General features: G+C 44.1%; 1 protein-coding gene across 1 annotated transcript; it reads right to left on the bottom strand.

Moving 5' to 3' along the window:
* Window positions 1-18331: 18331 nt before the first annotated feature.
* On the bottom strand, window positions 18332-23277 carry kcnj2a (potassium inwardly rectifying channel subfamily J member 2a). The gene is made up of 2 exons (XM_084567845.1): window positions 23070-23277; window positions 18332-21338 (listed from the first exon to the last, which is right to left on the bottom strand). The coding sequence occupies exon 2, from the start codon at window positions 21113-21115 to the stop codon at window positions 19832-19834; it is 1284 nt and encodes a 427-aa protein (XP_084423971.1). The 5' UTR covers window positions 21116-21338; window positions 23070-23277; the 3' UTR covers window positions 18332-19831.
* Between the last annotated feature and the right edge of the window lie 463 nt (window positions 23278-23740).

Here is a 23740-nt window from a genome sequence, read left to right on the forward strand (position 1 = left end):
TCAGGCAGCGGGCCAGTCCTGGCACAGCGATGAGGCTGAGAATCAAGGTTTGTACAGCTCATTTCTGTCCTCTACATTCTTTTAATATGAAACAAAGAGTCACTCTAACTATTTACGCCTTGTGGAAGCTAAATCTTTTTGACAGCTTGCGTCAAACTGCAGCGTCCAAACCCAACGGTCGACCACACAATTTACAGCCGCTCAGCTCACGAAGCAGCCAGGTATTTTTGCCGTATGAATTCTTTGATTGTGCTCCTTTTCAACCCGACTGCTTTTATCTGCTCCTTGGTCGTCTGGCTTTCTCTCTGGGGTGTAAACTCAGAGCTGATGTCGTCGGTTGTCAGCATCCTCCCACTCCAGGCTGAGTGTGCCCATGGCAACAACTGGGCGCTGTGGGGAGGGAGCCACATCTCTGGTGTATGGACATAAAGGAAAAAAAGAAAACGCATGATGTGCTCTGTGCAAACTCACTGCAAGGTTTGCTGCAGTGATCCCGAGCAGCTATTACACGAACTTAACAACATGTTTTATTTGTTCTCTCAGTTTGGAAGAAGAGAATTTCATAAATTTAGTTTTATCTAATTAGATTTTGAGATTTCAACTTAATGATTAATCAGTTGCAAGGTCACGCAAAAAAGTTGGTGCTAAAAATCTGAAGATGCACCAACTTCTTAAGAGGGCTAGTTAATTCGAACCCTTCAACCAATCAGAGCTATTTATCAAATTCACCTCCACAGCGCTCAGATCACATGTATAACTGCGTCACTATTACGCTTCTGTCCATCACCACGTCCATATTAAGCCCCGCCCAAACGATTTGATTGGCCTAGCAGATCTTTGTCTGAGTGGAGAGACTCCAGACCAAACTTTCTGCCACAAATCATTGGTGGTCCGGTGGAAGTCATTCCGGCTTCCAGGCTAGTGTCGATGCTGAGTTGTGCACAAATATATTTCCAAAACGATGTCTAGAGCTGCGTACGTCACGGGCCGAGTGTATTTTTGGGTGAAGTTACTCTCTGCCAAAACATTTGTGGGTGTGGAAGTTGGTCTGGCTTTAGCGATTACGACAACATCCAAGGTTTTCTGGAGCTCATGGAAATCGGTGTTTGAACTCTTTGTAATTAAGTGCATGTTTGGGTGAAGTGGCCCTTTAAAGACCCATTTGACCATGTCCGGTTGGATGGTTCGTCCTAACTGTAAAGTTTTTAGGTCAGAGAGATGTATCCCGGATGCTGCTGCTCTCAGAAAAAGGTGAGAAATGTGAAGTGTTTGCCAGACTTCTGCCAGTGAAAGGCTCACTCTGTAAAACAATACTTTCCTGCCCACAGCTGTTGTTTTCTCTCCTCACTGCCCCAGTCCCCGATTAACCGCACCGACCATTGAATAACCCCCCCCTCCCTCACTCTGAATAGGTAATCCCCGTCTCTGTTTGTCTGCAGATATCTGGCGCACACGGCGATGCAGCCTTGTCCCGAGCTTCTGTGGTGTCCATTTAATCATTGACAATGTCTTTGTGTATCTTGCATCCTGTGCGATAAAATCACCATGCTAACGAAGCCATCAGCCCTCCTGACTAAATTAAAATGAACAGCACTGTACACGTAACCCCAGAGTTATTGCTGTCAATGCTAATTGTTGACTTAGCTCACCTGCTGTAGCGGTGATTGTACTTCTAACGCATGATTTGTTGTCACAGGAAAGCTCGTTTTTAATTAAACTTCCACACAATGACACGTTTTAGAGTCTAGCGCTGCAGCTAGTGATTATCACAGCACATCCAACTCATCATTTAAACTGTAATATGTCAAAAAATAATAACGTTCATGTTCCTATAGCTTTGTTTGTTCTGACCGTATGTCTAAAAGTCAAAGGGAATCAATTTACAACAAAGCTCTGGACCAGACAGAAGACTACTGGGACAATGTTTAGTGGACAGATGAGACCAAAGTAGAATAGTTTGGTTTAAATGAGATGAAACAACACTGCATCATTCCAGCATCAGAACCTCATCCCTCCATCAAACATGGGGGTGCTAATGTCCTGGTTTGGGCCTGTTCTGCTGCATCTGGACCAGGACGGCTTGTCATCATTGATGGACCAATGAATTCTGAATTCTACCAGTGAACGCTAAAAGAAAATGTCAGGACATCTGTCCATGAGCTGAATGTGAAGAGAAACTGGGTCATGCAGCAAGACAACGAGAACCAAGAACACAAGTGGTTCTACAAAAGAACGGTTAAAGAAGAACAAGATGAATGTTTAGGAACGGCCAAGTCAAAGTCCTGACCTTAATCCAATAGAAATGTTGTGGAAGGACCTGAAGCAAGCAGTTGATGTGAGGAAACCCACCAACATCTCAGAGCTGAAGTGGTTCTGTTCTGAGGAATGGGCTAAAATTCCTCCAAGCTGCTGTAGACCACTGATCAGCAGTTACCAGAAACATTTAGTGACAAGGAGGTCACAGCAGATACTGGAAACAAGGCTTCATTTACTTCTGTAAATCACAGAATAAATAAATGCACAGGTATAAAATTTCTGTTTCATGTGTTTGATTGGATTCACTTTGTCTACTTTCAGGACTTGTGTGAAATTCTGTTGATGAGTCATTTCTTTGGAGAAATGTAGAAAATTCTGAAGGGCGAAAAAATGTTTAAGCAGCACTGTATACTGTGTCTATGTATTATTGTACCATTGTAAAGTCAAAGAACGCAACTGCACGCATTCTTTGACACACAAAACACAAGAGATTCACAACTAAACCCCTGGGATCTGGCAATATCCCAGTGCCTGACGATACACTTGAGCTTGTTGCATTTTTGTTCCCATAATAGCAATTTAAATCTTAAACAGCAGCACGCGAAGCGAAAAGCCGCCCCTTCTCCTTTGGGGTTAAACCCATAAGAACTAGATGAGCTGAGCTTGTAACTCTGCAGACTCATCATAACCTAGATCTTGTAAAAACATATTTTTAGCTCAGCAAAGGATTGAAGTAAGGCCGTTACCGTGACGTTAACTAGACACCATGACGGATGCATCCTCTGGTCACAGTGAAACACCTCGCCCTGCCCTTGACCCCCCCTCCCAGAAGAGGAAGAGTCACCTATCAGCTGTAAAACCTTGAGTAAACAGTCGGTAGATTGTGGGAGGATACAACAGTAATCCATCTCATTACTGAAACCACAGCGTGAAGATGGAGCTGGTGTAAAAGCGTGAAACGTGATGATACGAGGCAGCCGGCTGGCATGTGACGGTGTGATGCGACTCCGAGCCTCGTGGAAAGTCTGACAGCTCGACGCTCCGGCCTCCTGGTCAAAGACGTTGGATAACAACTGAGTCATATCTGAGTGGAGTTACGGCTGTGCCAATCAGGATCATCCTCAAATATATCACTTGTCAACAAGCCTTAAGGAGTTTCTACACCAAGTCTGGATTCATTGTCCTAAATGTTTAAATGCTTAAAAATAAATATGACCTCATGTTTACTTACCACCACAGAAACATTTGTGCGTCATTGAAGTTTTTGGAGCAGGTTCAATTATAGTATCTGTTTTTGATCTCTCAGTGCCACCAACGTCGCCATCCAAAATGGCATCAGATAAACTGTGAACATACTGCCAGACACAGCGCAGGGTCGGCTGGATTAGCTTGACCTTGATGAAATATCTACATATTTGACACAAACGTTCAATCAGATAGATAGATAGATAGATAGATAGGTTTTATTTGTCACATGCACAGTTATACATAGTACAATGCACAGTGAAATGTACTGTTGTACCTGCAGCCAGTAGTAAAAAAATATATAAGTACTACAGTAAACAGTAGTTACTACAGTAAACAGTAGTTGCACACAAGGTAAGCGATATAAGTGTAATGTACACCGATAGAGAAATAGAATATAAAAAAAATTAAATAAAAAAAGTGAGAATAAAAATAAAAATATCGACTGAATAAAAATATAGACTGGTAAACTTGGGAGGTGGGGGGGTAGTTGTATATGTACATAATTTACAGTATTAAATATTAAATATTTAGCAGCTACATGAATAAAGTGCAGTGATATTTTAAGTCCATTTAAGGCTCAGAGTTGAGCAGGCGGATGGCATGGGGATAGAAACTCTTCTTCAGCCTCTCAGTCTTTGTCCTCAGGCATCGGAAACGCCGGCCTGATGGCAGTAGAGAGAAGAGAGAGTGTCCGGGGTGACTGGACTGTTTCAGGATCTTTGTGGCCCTTAACCTGCAACGTTTGGTGTAGATGTCCTGCAGGTTGGGGAGGGGGGTTCTGATGGTCCGCTCTGCTGAATGGACGACCCTCTTGAGGGCCAGGAAGTCCTGCCTGGTACAATTTCCCATCCAGGTGGTGATGCTCCCACACAAGATGCTCTCGATGGTGCAGGTGTAAAAGTTTCTGAGCACCTTGAGAGGGAGCTTAAAGTCTCTGAGGCGTCTGAGGAGGTAGAGACGCTGTCTGGCCTTCTTCACGATGGTGTTCAGATGGTGAGTCCATGACAGGTCCTGTGAGATGGTCACTCCCAGGTATCTGAAAGTGTCCACTCTTTCCACCTCAGAGCCACAGATAGTGAGTGGATGGAAGACCCTCTGCTGTTTCCTGCTGAAGTCCACTATCAGTTCCTTTGTTTTGCTGACGTTCAGCAGGAGGTGGTTCTCCCTGCACCAGTCCTCCAGGTGGGACACCTCCCTCCTGTAGGCTGTCTCGTCGTTGTGGGAGATTAGTCCTACATCAGCGGTGTCGTCAGCAAACTTAATGATGATGTTGGAGTCTGAAGTGGCCTCGCAGTCATGTGTGTACAGCGAGTACAGCAGAGGGCTGAGCACACAGCCCTGGGGGGATCCAGTGTTGAGAGTCAGGGGGGCTGAAGTGTGGTGACCCACTCGGACCACCTGTGGCCTGCCGGTCAGGATGCTGTAGATCCACCTGCACAGGGAGGAGTCCAGGCCCAGGTCATGCAGCTTAGCAGCCAGTCTGGAGGGGACTATGGTATTGAATGCTGAGCTGTAGTCAACAAACAGCACTCTCACATAGTTTCCCTTACCAGTGTCCACGTGGGAGAGGGTCTTGTGGAGGAGGAGGTTTAAAACTTGGTGGTCAAAGATCAAAGGTCACGATGGCCTAACTCAACACCAAAAGGATAAAATGATGACATTTTATATCCAAAAGGTAAATGGTTAAAATTCACTGACATTATGTTTTTATAACAGATTTAATTATCAGTTTTTGACCCCTCAGAACCTCAGACGTCGCAATCCAAAATGTCAGGGTTGTAAAGACGCTGTCAGTTTAGCCAGCTCCTCTTCAACACTTTATTAGAAGTACCTTTAATGTTGCAGACAAGCTTTCTTTGCATTGTACTCTAGAGCGGTTATGTTAGCCTAAGCACTATTACCACATTCAGAAACCTCAACCATTACTCTGTTGAGTGCAGCCATAGTAGCTAGCAACTGATGGCTGGAGGAACTAAAATAAAACCCACTCTGCGTCCAACATACACTCCGCTGACAGTCAGGAATGAAGCCCTCGCAGAGGACCCAGCAGGTTGAGAGCTGTCAGAGCTGCTATTGTGTTTGACATCAACCATCAAGCTATGATCAACAGCCACGTTCCAGTCGGTGCCACAGCTGCCTGTGCCAAGGCCTCTTCTAACTCCAGACTTCAGTAGATCTGCAGCCATCAAACATTACACAATATGATTTAGCTGCCAGCAGCTGCTGCACAGGATACAGGCAGTGTCCATATTTAGGAGGAGCACAGAGAAAAGACAGGGAAGCTCTTTTACTCACAAGCCCTCCCAGTGGTCCATGAATGACCTTAGATATACCTCCTGTAGGAGGTGTACCGTCAGTGTACCGTATTATTGATACAGAAATGGTATTCGTAATGAACCACACAGCTGGAAAACTGGTTGATAATATAACGAGTTGTGACTATTCTAATTGAGAATAGACGTCTTGCCTTGATGCGTTCAGGAGTATGGTCTCCCTGAATCAACATGGTGGCCATGTTGATAAAAAAACAAAAAAAAACAAAACTGTGATTTGGCCATTGTGTTTTTCAAGTGATGAAACAACTGTCCATAACTTTCACAGCTAGGGAAGTCCTGATCAGTATCAACACAGTTCCAGGCATTTTTTTTTTAAATTATCAGGATTATCAGGATTGATAATCAGGAGCCAACTCTGATGTTCTGTAGTAATTTGTTTTAAGTCTGCCATAAACCAAATCCACATCACTGTAGCATCAGAACTTCTGAAGCAGAAGAAGCCAAAGAAGCAGCGTGAGCAGAAGAAGAAGCACCGGAAGAAGAATCACTAGAAGAAGAAGCACCAGAAGAAGAAACATCAGAAGAAGAAGAAGAAACACCAGAATAAGAGCCACCACCAGAAGAAGAAGAACCACCAGAAGAAGAAGAACCACCAGAAGAAGAAGAACCACAAGAGGAAGAAGAAGCACCAGAAGAAGAAACACCAGAGTAAGAAACACCAGAATAAGAACCACAACCAGAAGAAGAAGCACCACCAGAAGAACCAATAGAAACATTATTGATTCCCTAGGAAATTCAGCATCCAGTAGGAGAAAGAACACATCAGCATGAAAACATTTAAATTATAAAATACAAATGATGATGAAGTATAAAAATATAAAATGTTAAGCAAGTTGTAGTTAAACAGATTTCTCCTGCACCTTTAGGATTTACATTTCCTTTTATCTCTTTAAAGGAGTTGTAGCAGCACCTACACAGGTTCCTCCAGGTCACGATGGATGCACTGAGCTACATACAGGACAACAAAAGACATGGTGACTCCCTTTAAAATCCCTTAGGGTGCAGTAGATGTCGGACTAAGAAGTAAAATGAGGTGACCCAGTGGGACTTTGCCGTTTGCTGCACACTTTCGTACCTGCATGTTGTTGCTGTTGTTGTTGTTGTGTTGCAGACCTGTGAGGGAGATTCTGCTTCTCTGATTTGATTTGTTGCTCGCTCACTGTGTCTGTGTCATGCTCTATAAAAAGAACAAGTGAGGCCAGATTGAATTAACGAAACGATTCGGCCTCATAATGATGATGGTGATGATGACGGGAATGCTTCCTAATTGGCTGTTACAGAGCATGTGTGTTTGTGTTTGTGTGGTTTTCAGAGATCCGAGTTTATTAACCCGTACCGCGCATTGATCACGCTGTTGTGATCCGCCACAAAAGGCCCAACGACTCCGGCTGCATCACATCTCTCGCATTCTTTGGCTCTTTTGCCAACCTGACATCCTGATGGGCGTTTGATCGGCAGAGAATAGGAGGATCACAGCTGGAATTTGTTGAACAAACGGTGGCGCTTTGACCTGGAAACCGTTATTGTGGGACCACGATGCCGCATTCCTCCCCCAGGTGAAACAAAGGGAGACGATCCTGGTATGAGATTGGACGCCACTCCTTCTGAACGTTCTAGATAACAATAAGTCGAACTGCTTTTGCTTCAGAACCTAGTCAGAGTGATCAAGTCGGCGTAGGAGATGAGGAAAAACCAAAAAAAGTTAAGAAGTCCTGCATAAATCAAAAAACCAAAGCCTGAGCAAGCACCTTCCACATCCAAAACTGAGGCAACCGAAGGCAACGTTTGCATTGCTTCTTCTTCTAAGTTATGTTTCTGATGCATAAAAACTAATTTGTCTGACACGGAGTTTGCCACAGCAGACGCGTCTTCATTTAATTAGTACTATGCTCTGCTCTACCTCCACCAGTTACAAGGAAATGTTGGATTATACACTGTACTTATTTTTAAAAATTTGTTTTTATAACTCTCACGGCCCCACGGGAGTCTCACATCCTGTTTCTATAGCGTCAAATAACTAAAACAAAACGAAAAATTGCCACTTGAACTTGCATCAACATTATATTAACTACCTAAAATGACAGAAACAATCTTTTAAAAAATCGTATTTGACGTGTGTTTTAGTGTTTTAGTCTCACCCACTAACATGGAGGGGGTGGAGCTTACGATCTTTACTACAGCCAGCCGCCAGGGGGAGCTCTACTTGCTTATGAGAAGCAGTCACACCGTCCATCTTTATACTGTCTATGCATGAAACCTATCTTGTGTGCATGTTGCTGTTAAATCTTCCATCTTTCCAAACTGGATTTGAAAACAAACGGTCCCAGACGAGGACTCTGTTGCAGCCCCCACCGCAGTGACCGTTAATATGACTGAGCTGTGGAAGGTTTCAAGGATTTTTCTGTTGTCACCGCTGAATCATTGAGGATTTTATGGCTCTTACGCTTGAATTAATTCATTACCGACAGCTGAAGTTAATGCATCACGCTCTGTCTAGTCCTGTTCTCTTCCTGCTTCCCTGCAGACTTTGCAAATCCACTTGCAGTGGATCTACTGTAATAAAACAAGAGGTACATCCAACCTAGACCTCTAGAATACGTCAGATCTTCTGGGATTCATCACAACTCCCAGCCGACTTTACATCTTGATACGTTCCGTGTATTGTCCTCGTCTGTCAGCATGCGTGAAGAGACTAATCTGTCCTGCACGGCGCTCTGAGCTAAATATGAAGGCAACCCATCTGTCATAGAATAAAGCCCCCCTGCCAGGCTCAGGTTGCTGCTAACATTACCCCTCCACCCCCCCCCCAGTGTCCCGTTAACCTCCCTCCTGTTCCCCAACGGCCCCAGAAAGGTCAAGGTTGGGCTGTCTATTGTGGGTCAAACGTGGGTCTAATCCTGTCACGACGGACGCAGGCACAACCTCCTAGGGGATCGCCTCTAACCAGAATGAACCCTAAATTATGCTTAACATGTGTTCAGGTTGTAACTAGTAGGATGAAGGATGTGGTTTCTGTTAAACAGTTGAAGATTTGAAGAGTTGAAGATTATTTATGACGCCCTTTTTTCTCGTTTCTCTTTTATGTAAAAAAACGGGTTGAAATTTTGAAAAAAACAACAACATTTGAGCAAAAGTTAATCTGACGTTTACTTGAGTTAATCTGGGCGGCGGAGATGCTCCAAAAGTCTTGGAACTTCTTCTTCTGGTTGGAAAGTTTTTGGTCCAGAAAAATCAAGCTTCTGCAAAAATCTGTTTTATTAGTTTGCATGATTTAAATTTGGGCCATTCAGGAGCTGAGGCTGTCGCGCTGCCTGTTGTGGTTTTGGTGTGAAGTGTGAAGTTCTCGACGCTGCCTCAGAACGAACAGATGCAGGAAATGGAGGCACCTCTTTTGGGATATGATTCATCTGGTCAGCAGCACACCGAGATCTATTTTTGCCTTCAAAGAGGGACAGTAAACGAGGCAGAAAATGATCAGGAAGGCTGATGAATTATTCAGGATGTGACAGCATGTTGTTTACTAACCTCTTCCCTTCTGTTTAAACTGTCTGAAAGTGGAAAAGAGTTTAGTGTGAGGAGAAATCAGGACACGGGGACTCACGCTCTTCCCTTCCCTTTGACATTGGCTTTGACCGACCAGAGACAAAGCACCGGCTGTAACCCCCCCTCCCCCGCCCCCCACTGCTCTGGGTTTTGCCAAATAATGCCACCAATGCAAACAGATCTCTGCAGAATGCCAGCCACTCGGCAGCGGCCTCTAAAAGACATCGAGTTGTTTGCTGCTAGAAATGTCAGCGATGAGAATAAAACTCCAGCGAATGCAGAGCAGGAGAAAACGATTATGACACGACGGGTTTTGTCTCTTACGTTGACGGCGTTTGGCATCGGAGACGGGTCGAACGCAGCTGGCAGGACTTCAGAGCAAAGTGGCGAGGCGTTGGGCGGGCGAGTACGTGGAAAATTCCTCTCTGCAGGCCTGCGTGGATTCACCGCTATCGACTGCGTAGTACTAATCCACTAATCGTACCTCTAATGTTAGCTGTTTGAAATGATTCAACATGAATTTTAAAAACTTTTATGCAACAGAAACTATAGCACCGCTCTGAAGGGTGAGTTTTACCTGGGGGCCGTCATGTGAACATCTGTCTCTAAGAAGTTTCATTCACTCCTTGAAGCTTGTTCCATATTCCACGAGAAATGAGAAATTAGTTCTCGCTCCTGGTGCTATGAGAACAAGAACAAAGTTCCTTTTGGTCAGGTCATTTATACTTCACGAGAAACTCCGAAGAAGTCCTCACAGGCCCCTCCCACTGCATTGTGGGAGATGCGGGAGACGGACGACGAGAGACGCTTTTCTTATCATTTTTGGATGTCGACCATGTCCGTTGGATCACACCGTTCTTTCAGCATGAGAGATTACCATCTGAGAGGTAACAGAGTGGCTGCTCGCATTTCCACTTTTCCGCATTTACCACGCTACTACTACTACCACCACTACTTCCAATGTCTGACCAATCACAGGATAGCTGTCGGACACCAGACAAGAAAAAAGTTCTGCCCGGTTGATGTGTCGAGAACAAGCAGCAAGAAAAAAATGACGTCACTTTGCAAGAAGTTTGTTCTCCTTGAGACTGGAGTCTCTGGACATTCATGGTCCATTAGAGAACCAGTCATTGGAGACAAGTTCAAAACAGATTCCTACAGCTACAGGTGAGTATCTGGAGGTCGTTAACAGACTTAGTTTCTGATGGACACTCACAGATGATCCTATTTAGACCTTGGATGAAACGTCTTCAAGAAACTGAAGGTGCCTTTGTGTTATTTGATAAAAGGACGAGAAGAATGAGGAGATGAAGAAGAACACAGTGGAGGAAAATGGAGAATCTTTGACTCCAGTCCTGAATGTGTAGAGTCTTGGAAGACGACCAAGATGTCTCCACGTCTCCATCGTCTCTGTCCACACGGACCCCAGCTTGGTTCGTCTTGTTTTTCTACCTCACTTGAAACTCCTCCCCTGATGTTCTTACTCCACGTGGAACAGACGTTCTTGGAGAGAATGGATTTATTCCAGTAACTAGAGAGAAACCAAGAGTTTACATGTTTATTAACTGATCACACCAGACACCTCCACATCTGGTTGATTTATTTTTGTCCCAGCTTAGTTTTTTTTGCATCTGACTTTCATTGTTAGTGAATCAGGTGCAGGAACTGCCACCATGAACACCAAGTCCACTCCGTCTGAAGCTTCGTAACTCGTCTGCCGTTGTATTCCCATCTCTGCACGGTGACCTCTGGTCCGCCCCGAGGCGTCCACCTTACCTTTGCGTGGGGATGGTTTCATCTGACCTGGCGGGGGTCCGTGTGAAGCAGGAAGACTCTGCTTCGGCCCGAGACAAAACACAGCGAGGATCACAGGTCTGGACGAGAGCTGAGTCCGTTTGAACACCAGGTTCCCAGAAGCTTCGATAAAAAGCCGCGGGTTCCGGTCATAGTCCAGGAGCTCACGCTGTGTTTGTGTTGCAGCGCCGCAGCTTTTTACCCGGTGAGCTGTGCAGCGTGACGTATAAAACACAAATAAATAAGTGATTAAAAAAAGAAAGAAAAACTGTTGGGATACTTGATATCTCAGGCGTTTACTCAGGAATAATGAAACAGGCCTAACATTTACCTTTGGATGTTTACTCCCTGATACACAGTCTTATTGTTTTCATAAACAGGCAGCGAGCAGAGCCGCACAATAGAAACTTCACCTAGAGCTGTACGAGCTGCCACACAGCGCTCAACAATGAGCCGCTATTCTTCCACTCGAACAGGAAGTAACCTCAATGTGCCTTTCCTGGTCGCAACTTTAAATTAATATTCTAATAAATAAATGCAATATGAAATGGTGTGACCGGAAAGTCGCTCCTTGCTTTCCCACCAGCGACGCCCTGCAGGGACCAGCCGCTGCCAAGCTCTTTTCTTCACAAAGAAATAAACAAATAAGGTGAATTCTTTCCATCGGTAGCTTTCCAAATAATCCACTTGACGTATATTTTTCATTTTGACGCCGCGCTGCGACATGTGTTGTGTAACTGAGCTCGGATCCTGACTCATTTTCTCTCATTTCCCATTTGAACGAGTTTGAGGGTCAGATGCTGTAACCGCTTTATGTTTGATGAATGAAACACAAACACAAGAACTTGACGTTACTTATTCCCCTCATCCTTTAAACCTTGTAGAGAGAAGGTTCTAGGTTCTAGTTCCAGCTGGGACAGGGAATAAGCAGTTATAGATCGTGGATGGATCCTCTGGTGATCCACGACCCTCCAGAGGACAAGCCGTTACAAAAAACGAATAAATGAATGAATTGTCCCCCTTAAACAAATATTAACTATAACCTGTTGTAACCTTTAACCAAAACCAAGTCTTAACAGGTTTTAGCCCTCAGATAGTTAGTTGTGGGTCGGGCCTGGTGTCGTGTCCCGTTGTGGAAAGTTTTGCCAGCTGCAGCCCTCTAGTTTGACCCCTTTATTCCATCTGTTTATATATAAACAGTATGTTTATAAGGCACATCTTAACGTCTCTTGCTGCAGAATAAATCCCCCTAAAGAAACATCTGAACCGTTCTTAGAGAGCAGAGACGGGGGGACATGCATGTACAGCTCCGTCGGCTCTGTTATTTAACTGCACAGACACGCACGTTTTAAATAAAGAAATAAATGTGCGTCCAGCTCATTGGAAAATTCCTCGGCTGCACCGCTGAAGAAGACCAACGCTAATAAGAGCGGGTGGAGTCAGAGCTCAGTCGGCTTTGAACATGATGCTGCGTGTTATTGAATACCAGGCTTCTCCCTGTCTTCCATCACGTCCCCTCCTCTCTGTCTCTGGTCTTTATATAAATCATCGTTTATAACGCTGTCCAGTCTAAATGTAGTTTTAGGGACTCGTGCAGGACAGGAACAACACAGTTCATAGAATAATGAATCAATCAGAGCCGGAATAATCGACTCTGCTGAACTTTCCGGCCTCTTTCAGCTCAGGGTGTTTAGCCACACTAGCAGCGTTAGCTCTCTGAGTCTAGGTCACCTATGTCCAGGTTGTCACGGAGACACTGTCCAGACTTTGAGGTGAGTTTTATTCCTCTGACGTGTTTGAAGTGTTTGGATCACGGGGCGGAGCTTCAGCTGGTTGAAGATGGCGTCCACCTCACTTTGCTTCTACTCTCAGTCCAACACCTGGAAACAAACAACTGATGATCCTCCTGAACACACTATGATGAACCGTTTCCATGGAGACTAAATCGAATGATGTGATCAGATACACGTGTTCACATAAGGACATCAGCCGCTGTAGAAGTTTACTGATGAGGAGCAGCGCATCTACTGGAAATAGAAGACAAGAAGAAGAAGAAGAAGGAGGAGGACAGGAACAAGAAGATAACAAGAGGAGAAGAAGAAGAAGAAGCAGATAAAAGGAAGAGAAGAAGAAGAAGAAGCAGAAGCACATAAAAGGAAGAGAAGAAGAAGAAGCAGATGCAGATAAAAGAGAAGAAGAAGCAGATAAAAGAGAAGAAGAAGAAGCAGATGAAAGGAAGAGAAGAATAGTTTTGTTATCTCCAAGCCTAAATTGTTTCAATAGAAGAAGATGACCAAGACTTGACCCGTCCCGTCCCGTCTCGTCTCGTCTCGTCTCGTCTTAAGACATGAACTCAAAACCAGAAATGACAGCCTCGGTGGCGTCAGAGGAATAAAACTCACCTCAAAGTCTGGACAGTGTCTCCGTGACAACTTGGACATACGTGACCTAGACTCTGAGAGCTAACGCTGCTAGTGTGGCTAAACACCCTGAGCTGAAAGAGGCCGGAAAGTTCAGCAGAGTCGATTATTCCGGCTCTGATTGATTCATTATTCTATGAGCTGTGTTGTTCCTGTCCTGCACGAGCCTCGTTTATGGACCATGTTTTATATAAAGACCAGAGACAGAGGACGGGACGTGATGGAAGACAGGGAGAAGCCTGTGAGAGCACAGGAGGAGAGAGAAGGTGTTAATCCGTCCTGCGCCAGAGGACGAGGCAGCTGGTTAGTGTCTCAGCTCGCTGCCGCCTCGACTGCGTCACCAACATCCCTCCAACACGACCACGCTGCTGCTGCTGCTGCTGCTGCTGCTGCTGCTGCTGCCGCTGCTTCCCGCAACAAACCCAGAAAGAGCCGTAGTAAGAATAACAAGGGCTGACCTGGGACATAGTGGACGTTTATTACTGGACACGTCCTGCTAGAAATCTGAAGTCTGTCTGAGTAGTAACAGAACATTTCAGCTTTTCTTTAAACATAAAACACGTAGAATAAATCATCACGTTGGCCTGAAAACGTGCAGAACAAAGCTAAAGTTTATTGTTATTATTGTATTTATTATTCTGCATCCACCAAATGCTTTATATACATTTAAAAATAGAAATATTCTTTAGGTTTTGAGACATTTTCTTGAACCTCGTGACGGTTTTACACAGTTCTGGTTTTATTAAACATAAAAACTCTACTTTAACGTCTCTGTCTTAAGAAAACAAAGGACTTCCTGGAATAACAAAGTCAACTCTGTCCTTTCTTTGTCCATTCTTGTCGCATAAAGAATAATCACTGATATTATACTGTAATCTTGTTAAGTAAAAGTAAAGAACTCATTGAATTAAATCATGATTTGTTTGTTCTTTTGTCTCTAATGCTGACAAATTAAAATGCTCACTTGGTAAACTATACAATTAAATTATAAATAACTCATAGCTGAAATCATAGTGGTGCAGAGAGTTTCCTTTCAAACACAACTTTAAACAGACATCATTAAATATGAAACTGATTAAAGACGTGTGTTAAAGTATTTACTCAGGTAAAGGCCTGAAATAATCACTGATAATGTACTTTATTTAAATAAAAGTAAAGATTTCTACATTAAAACTCCTGATTGGATCATTAATGGATTAACACACCAACAGATACTTTAATATAAATCATGTAGTTAATCTCTAACTGTTAATAAATCATTTATTTTATATTTAAGAGCTTTAAAATAAATATATTATGAGATAAATGTTGTGGAGTAAGAGCATAAAATAGTAAAATGTTCCATAACTGTACCTGTCACTAGATGTACATATAACTACAATGTAAACTTGCCACTTCATTAGGAACACTAGTGAATGCATTCTAGTCTAAATTCATGACTTGTTCTAATGTTCGGTTGATGTTGAAACAGAGTCATAAAGGTGGAGATTCACCCCGATTTAGTTAAAAGTGTTTCTGTTATTTAGTCCACTGACTATGTCAAAATAATAGGAACACGTGTCAGTTCAATATTAAATTAAAGCTTGTTCAACAATATGTCTCATCTCCCCAAGTCATGACAACATCTCTCTGTTATCTGAAACAGTGAACGCCAGAACCTTCATGAAGAGAAGATTTAGTTACATTACAATGAATTCACTAGTGTACCTAATAAACTGGCCAGTGAGTGTTTAGTCTATGTCAATCTGTGACATTAACCCTATAAAATCAGAACCACAGCTTAATCTTTAATATGTTTTTATTTAGTCTGAAGTTGATAATCTGAGGTCGCACCAGATTAAGAGGCATGACATGAAATATACAGTCACTGTCCAAAACATTAGTTGAAGTTGAAGTGAGTGAGTCCATCACTCACTTCAAAAACTATAAAACTTATTAAACCAATCTCCACCCACAATTTTTGCTCAATTGACACAAAATGTGCAAGAGCATCTTCAGACTGTCCTCAAAAAACTACTGCACAGATTTTACTACAGACTACAGTGCATCAAAATGTTTGACTGTAAACGGTAACGTAGCCAGCCACCGGTGTTAGCCTACCTGTCTTCATTTTTTATTTAACCAGAAAAAACCCACTGAGATAAAATCTCCCCCCATAGCAAAACTGGTCTGGCCCAGTGGTGGCCCACACAACCCACTTGCACTTGGCCCACATGCATGAATGAACTGCGGCCCTTATGTGGCCCACATCCGGCATCCAACATGTGTGCCACATAAGGGCCACCACTCAGCCAAACTGCAACCAGAGCTGCAACCAGAGCTGGCCCTAATCTGGCCCTAAGGTGGGCCAAACTATTTTCAGAAGTGGTTCCTGATGTCAGCCTTAACTCAGCCACTTCATTTATGTGCCATATTTATTCAGATATATATAAATATATATATTAAAAAAACAAGTACAGTATTATAAGCAAATGTTTATTTTTTTTAGTCATGTCAACACAGTGCACACACCTGCACATTTAACATATTTAAAAACTGTACATTTATGATTTTACAAATGTCCATAAACTGGATAAACTGGATTCTCCCTACTCTCAGCACGAGTTTAAGATATGGTGCTGTCCATTTCCTGCTTTCTCTTCATCCTCTTCAGTCTGCCACCATCTCTACCTGGAGAGAGATGGAACCATCTTTTGATGGTCCAGTCTATTTCCTGGTCTGTGGCCCCAGATATTAGTCAGTTACGCCAACAGCAGCTGAAACATACACGCACATAGCACAAATGACTGGAAATGAACATGTTTGTATTATTAGGTAATATGGCTACTGTAATTCTATTAAAACTGATCCTGATGACAATATTCTGGTGTCAGATCTCAAGTGTCTCCCCTACATCTACTGCTTTGTAGAAGACATTTCAATGCAGTTTTTTAATTTATGTTCATGTAAAAACAAGGATTTACAGTGTAACACAAACTGTGAGTAGTCAGTATCATAATGTAATCAATAAAAATAACTCTTTAAGATCCTTAAAAATAGAGTCTGTATGTTTGTAAAGACAACATTCAAACTGAGCCGGTTTATGGTCGTTTACACAAACAATAGTTTCAGTATAAGTTCCTAAACCTCAGACTTCCCACCAGTCCCTTAGAACTAAAGAAGCTACTCGGATGAGTTGTGAAACTTCTTCTCAAAAAAAAAAAAAACAACTCTACAAGTCCACAGTTGCCTTTTTAAACGCTATTTTTGGATTGAAGCGCGATATATCTGCAATTGCCAGGCCAGCAGAAAAAAAACGCCAACGGTCAGCTAGCAGAAGCTATGGCAGTAGCCCTAATGTTTAACTAGCCGGAAAAAAGAAAACGACCCCTTCGGCAAAACGTATTTTAGGTTCGTCTATATCGTTTATTCAAAACAAATAAGGAAGTTTAACAGCAAAACAGTGCAGTCCATCCTTTCCTGAGCCGCATTTTAGGCTAACGCTAACCACGCATTAGCCACATAGCTAAACGTTAGTGCGGTGGGTGGGGTGGGGGTTGATGAAGTCTAGATAGATTGGTGTCAAACTGTCATTATAGCCCGTCTGAGCGGTTCATGCCAGGCTCGAATCAAACCCACCACTGATGATGAACGTCATCAAAACACGCTTTTTTTTTTCTCAAAAGACGCAGGCGTCAAAGCTGTGTTAACAGGAAAGAGGCAGACTAGTGCAGAGCGGGCGGGGCATCAAGGGCACAAGGCCGTGGCCCTCGTGAAATTCCTGCCCTGGTCATGACGTTATACTAGAATGCGTTCACCAGTGTACCTAATAAACTGGCCAGTGAGTGTTTAGTCTGCATCAATCTGACATTAACCCTATAAAATCAGTACCACAGCTTAACCTTTAATATGTTTTTGTTTAGTCTGAAGTTGATCATCTGAGGTCGCACCAGATTGAGAGGCATAACATGAAATATACAGTCACTGTCCAAAACATTAGGTACGCTAGTGAAAATGAACGTATTCTAGTAGAACAGTCCTGCTTTAAATCCTCCTTCAGGAGATGGTTCAACTGGAGGATCAATTTGTAGGAAGGAGTCTGTGGATTAAATTAAAACAAACAAAAACACAGTAGAAACCAGAACCTTCATGAAGATAAGATTTAGTGCAGGACTGTTATATTAGAATGCATTCTACTAGTGTACCTAATAAACTGGCCACTGAGTGTACATTTAAATTGTATTTCCTGAATAGTAGAGTACCTTTCTTTGCTCCCAGTGAGTGAGAGAGACATTACAGCTTGTTCTACAATACGTATCACCTCCCTAAGTCATGACGTTATATTTGAATGCGTTCACCAGTGTACCTAATAAACTGGCCAGTCTGTGACATTAACCCTATAGAATCAGTACCACAGTTTAACCTTTAATATGTTTTTGTTTAGTCTGAAGTTGATAATCTGAGGTCGCACCAGATTAAGAAACATAACATGAAATATACAGTCACTGTCCAAAACAATAGTGAAATTTGAACAGAAATTGTAAAATAAGTTTGAGCAGATTTTCATTACAGCTTGTTCTACAATACGTATCACCGCCCCAAGTCATGACGTTATATCAGAATGCATTCACTAGTGTACCTAATAAACTGGCCACGTCTCATCTAATCCGATCGACTGCTAGAAATGATCTTGAAGCGACGCGGGCCGGGGTTCTGATTGTCCACGGACATTTTATTGAAAAAAGAACAATATAATATCATGTACAATAATAACAATAATAATATTAATACAAAAAACACAAAAACTCTGTACATTCTGTGGTTTTGCAGTACATTTGGAAGACTGATACAAAATAACTGCAGCAGGGAGGGAGGTATTTACACGTGTAGTTTCTATGGAGCCGAGCGGCTTCCGTCTCTTTTAACAAAAAACAAACAAAAACACAATAATAATAAAAGGATATAAATTTAAACTGATGTGCAGTACACCTTCACGGGCCGCGGTTACAGTACGTCTGGCTTTGAACGAGGCTTTCTGTCTTTCTGTCTTTCTTCAAGTCTTACATTCTCAAGTAAAGTGAGAGAGAATGAAAACTCAAGTAGTGTTGATAACGACGACGGCAGCACGAGTCGTATTTTTAATAAAACAAATCAACTCTTTGATTCGAGACGACGCCTCAGACGGGAGCCGTCTGGACATCATTGGCCCTTTAATTGTTTTTAGTTCAGCAAACACTACAGAACATGTCGTTAACTTATTAATTTATACGTCCTCGTGTGTTTGATTGTCCAAGATGAAGGTTTTGATGAAGTGGCTCGAGAGAAAAAAAAAAATTTAAAACATAAAAATTAAAACTGTACACACGTTCTGGAAAAACAAACCGTATTAAAACTCCCTAGACGCTCTACTCCTCTGTACCAAATCTAATCAGGAGTTGTTTTTATTTTATTTAAGGAAACACATGATAATAATAATAATAATAATACTCTTTGGCATTTTTTTATCAACTGTAAAAAGAAGAAGAAGAAGAAGAAGAAGAAGAAGCGACATCGTAGCAGCACTTTTTTTTTTAAGAACATTCAGATTTCCCTCCTCAGGTCTCAGTTTAAATTAAAGGCTTTTCCGTCTGACCCTGCTCTGATCTGAGGGGCAGGCATGTTTCTATCAGTCTGTCCAGCTCTGACCAGTCTGTTAGATGAACTACTGCAGAGAACTGTTTATTGCATAAAGAAACTTTCACTGTCAGACGTGTCTGCGATGAGGCCAGCTCATGAACAAATACTTGTACCTTCTTTGTTCCAGACATCCGCTTCCTTTACTCTGTGGTGCTCTGCTCAAAGTTAAACAGGCTTCTTTGTTTTTTTTTGTTTTTTCTTTTGTGTAACTTCCACTATTTTCTAGCAGCATTAAAAAAAAAAGAAAGATTCTTGCTGGACAGAGAGACGGAGACATGCCTGCAGGTTTAAAGTCATCGTGACGGCGACGACCTACTTCGTCTTTGCAGTCACCAGACACTGAGCACACATTCACGAGGGACTTTGTGGAGAATTCATTCTGCAATATGCACATGCTTCATAGTGCTGTGTTTTGTCGTGCTGTGTGCGGTCAGAGTTCAGACAGACTCTTGCCGCCGCAGCAGCAGCAGTACCGTTCGGCTTGTCCTCTGTCCGAGGCCCGGGCTCGGCGTCTCGAGCCTTCCCGAGCAGAGAGGTGGTTTTTGTTTTTAGAAACGCTCTCGTGCGAGGCGTGGACAGTCATATCTCGGACTCTCGTCTCAGAGGCCGGGGCTCGAGGGGCACCGTCGCCTGGCTGTGTTCGGTCTCTGAGATGTTGTCCGTCTGCGTGCCGTCGGGCCCCACGCTGCCCCCATTCCCCTCGTCCGTGTCCTCCTTGTTCTCCAGCGCCATCTCGTTCTCGTAGCAGAAGGAGTTGGAGTTGGAGAGGATGTACTTTTTCTCTGCGAGGTCCCGAGCGCTGCACAGGGGAGTGCTCGGCACCTCGTACGTCTTGTGGAAGCGGGAGTAGTCCACCTTGTAGTAGTTCTTCTCCTCGAAGAGCACGGGCTCGAAGCGGTGGCCCCACAGGACCTCGCCGGCGACGTAGGAGCTGCGGCACTGCGTGGTCATCGCCGTCGCCTCCACCATCCCCTCCAGGATGACCACGATCTCAAAGTCGGAGCTCTCCAGGTCCTGCTTGCTCATGTCGTAGAAGGGGCTGTCCTCGTCGATCTCGTGGACGATGGTGATCGGGGAGACCAGGAAGATGCGGTCGACGCCGCTGTCAAAGCCCACGTCTATGTCCATCTGGTCTAGGGGGATGTACTCCCCCTCAGCCGTCGTTCTGGATTTGAGAAGCTGAGCCCGAACGTGCGCCTCCACCAGGTGGCTCTTCCTCAAATTGCCCACGCGCCACATCAGGCAGAGCTTGTTGTCCCTCATGGCCACCGTGGCGTTGTGGCTGAAAATCAGAGTCTCGTTCCTTTTCTTGGGTTTTGCCATTTTGGCCATGACGGCGCCGATGATGAAGGCGTCGATGATGCAGCCTATGATGCTCTGGAAAACCACCATGAAGACGGCTACCGGGCACTCGTCCGTCACGTATCTGTAGCCGTAGCCGATGGTAGTTTGAGTCTCGATGGAGAACAGGAAGGCGGCGGTGAAGCTGCTCACGTTGGAGACGCACTTCTGGCTGGTGCTTTCCAAGTCCCCGTGAAAGATGGCCACCAGCCAGAAGATGCAGCCGAAGAACAGCCACGAGAGGAGGAAGGCCAGGCAGAAGATGAGGAACATCCACCTCCAGCGGATGTCCACGCACGTGGTGAAGATGTCGGCCAGGTACCGCTGACCCTTCTCGCTCACGTTGATGAACTGCACGTTGCAGTGGCCGTCCTTCTTCACGAACCTGCTCTGCGGCTGGTGCCTCGTGTGCACTTTGCCTTTGCCGCTGCCGTAGCCGTTGGGCACTGCCATGGTGGCGAGCTTCATGCCGTCCTCCTCTGATGACACAATGCTGTAGCGGCTGGCTCGCACGCTTCCCATCACCTCAGTCTGGGAGGGCTGTGCTGCTTCTGCTTTGGAAAACAGTCTGAGTTTCTGGAAGAAGCGTTGGAGAAACAGTTTTGAAACACTTCTGGGGACCAGCTCGGAGAGGAAATGGTGACAAAACGAGGCGGGCCTCGCTGGCCCCTAGATGGAGTGAAACAAGAGGAGGATGAAGCGGTCACTCCTCTTTCATCGGGCGACTGGACCTCATCAACGTCATCTGCTCGGAAGAAAACAGAGACAGAAAATGTCTGTTAGAGAAACTAGAACGTAAATCCAAAATGATTTATCGCCTCAACATAAAATATCTTGTCAGAACCGATGACTTTCTCGCTGTAAAGTCAGACATGCGTGCAGCCTGAGAAAAACCTCCAAGAACTTTCTACCCCTGAGTCAGAGGAGCCCGTGTCCCCGTGCCAACAATATTTCATCCAGTTATGACAAACAACAACAGTGATATTTAACCCCGCGCTAACATTTCAACCTTCACTGAGAGAGGCCGCGCAGTAATTACACTCAGGTCCCATCGACTTGTTTTTCTTGGCCGCGCCGCGCCGACCTGATCGCTCCTCGACGGATTGCCCGTTGCAGCGTTTCTATGGGATCTCATGCGTAGCCGGTTCTGTCCTACCGATGGATTATGTAAACAGTTTACACTGAGAAAGATTAGACGTGCAGATCATTTTCCCCCGCTGTCGTCTTTTTAAATAATACACAGCAAAGAGTGAAAAGGCAGTTTTGAAGATGCAGGAAAATCACAGAAACTTAATTAAATATTTTAGCTGCAAGATGACAAAGACCTTATTGAGTTTTCTGAGTCTGTGATGTTTGTGTCAGCTTTTATCTGTGCAGAACAAACACAGGTCACAGAAGATGTCATGTGTCTTAATCGGTTAAAGAACCTTCAGGGGAAAGTGTTGGATGCACAGAAGAGATGCAAAGCTTGTTGACTCTCACAGGGCCCCCGGGGGACTTCGTCTCCTGCTCGCAATAATGGCCGCCCCGGGAGGCTTCTCCCTGCACATCCAGAACACCTCTCATTAGTTTTGGCTGTCCTAGCAACCTGCTGCAGACCCACGGCGTTCTGCTGTTGTGCTTTGAGGGTTAAAGACGGGGACGGGGCTCGTGGCGAAAAACTAGAAAGCTCTCCACACTTGAAAACACAACGGCCTGTGGATATGAGTCACCGTGTAGTTTCACACATGCAGAGCGTTGATGTCGGCTGATGCAATTCGTCTGCAGGACTTTGTCATTTCACGTGCAATGTGTTTAGAAGTTGTGTAAAGTTGGGAAAACCCGAACCATTTGCATTTAACCCTGATTACAGAGCAAGCTGCACCACTAGAGAGAAGAGTTCAGGAAACGCTGCAGCAGCTTTTATTCATTTTTTTCCTAATTCATGCAAGAAAGTCTAAAGGTTCATTTGAAACTAAATGAGTTTTAGATTATCTGCATAAAAAAAAGACAACTTTCTAAATTAATGAAGCAAAACTAATGAGTTGTAATGATATTATTAGTAGACTCCTGTGTCTTTTGCCTGGTGTTACTAAGGAGACTTTATGTGGAAGGAGACAGAGCTGCCCTCAGAATGCACCAAATGCCAGCGACAAATGTTAACAGGTGCGGAGGGGAAACAAGGAGCTGACTTCTGATGCAATCATCCACTCACACAACACAACACAACACACACCCCTCATCCCTCCACACACACACACACACACGCTTTTTCTCCCTTTTTTTTCTTTTTTTCTTTTTAGAAAGTCTGGTCATCGTGTTAAAATCTGAACCGGATAAAGAGAAACTTTTTGGCGGGTCATCTGACACACGGAGCTGTGCGTAAAAGCCAGGAAGTCCGCGCGTCACGGAGAAGAAGAGCGGCCAAAATATAAAAGCATCACATGAGCGTCAGAGAAAAAGCAGAAGAGTTGTGTAAAAGAAGAGTTTCCTCTACCTGTTGCTCATTTGTGGACCGGTTGAAATCAGCTTGGAGGAAAATAATCCAGGGGTTTGTTTTTAGTTTTTAGTTGTTGTTTTGTTTTTTTATCCTCAGCTGCTGCTGCTGCTGCTGCTGTTGTCCAGAGGCGCTTGGTTTATGTTATTATATTATTTTCTTTGACTTTAACAAGGTGAAGTGCGAGACTCCCCTCATGTCTGCGGAGGACCGGTGTCGGGTAATGTGCTTCGCAGTGAGTTTCCCCGGAGCGTTTTAAACATTACGCACCGGCGCGGACCCGCCCTCGGCTGCGCGCCCGGCCAATCAGCTACAGTGAGTAGCTTTTTGTGTCTTTCTTTCCTTTCTACTTGTGTGTGTGTGTGTGTGTGTGTGTGTGTGTTAACAGAGAAGACTCTGACACCAACTGGTCGGTGAAAATATAAAAGTAGAAGAGTTAAAACCTGACACATGAGCAGAAACGAAACCTTTTAAAGCGTTTAATGTCTCCACGCGATGCGTTTATAACAAACATATGGCTGGAGAAGAAGTGCGTGAAATGTGGTTTAGGTCTGAAAAAGTTCATATTACCCTCAAATTTAGATAAAAGTGACCCCCCCCCCGCCCCCCTTCACCCCCTTCCGACCCCCCCCCCCCCCCAGGAGCCATAATCAGCTCCTGTTTCCTCCTCA

The sequence above is a fragment of the Chelon labrosus genome (genome assembly GCF_963514085.1).
Source record: "Chelon labrosus genome assembly, chromosome: 19".
NCBI classification, from domain to species: Eukaryota; Metazoa; Chordata; class Actinopteri; order Mugiliformes; family Mugilidae; genus Chelon; species Chelon labrosus.

Excerpts from the sequence above, each read along its gene's own strand:
- kcnj2a (XM_084567845.1), bottom strand. The coding sequence starts at position 21,115 with ATGGGAAGCGTGCGAGCCAGCCGCTACAGCATTGTGTCATCAGAGGAG.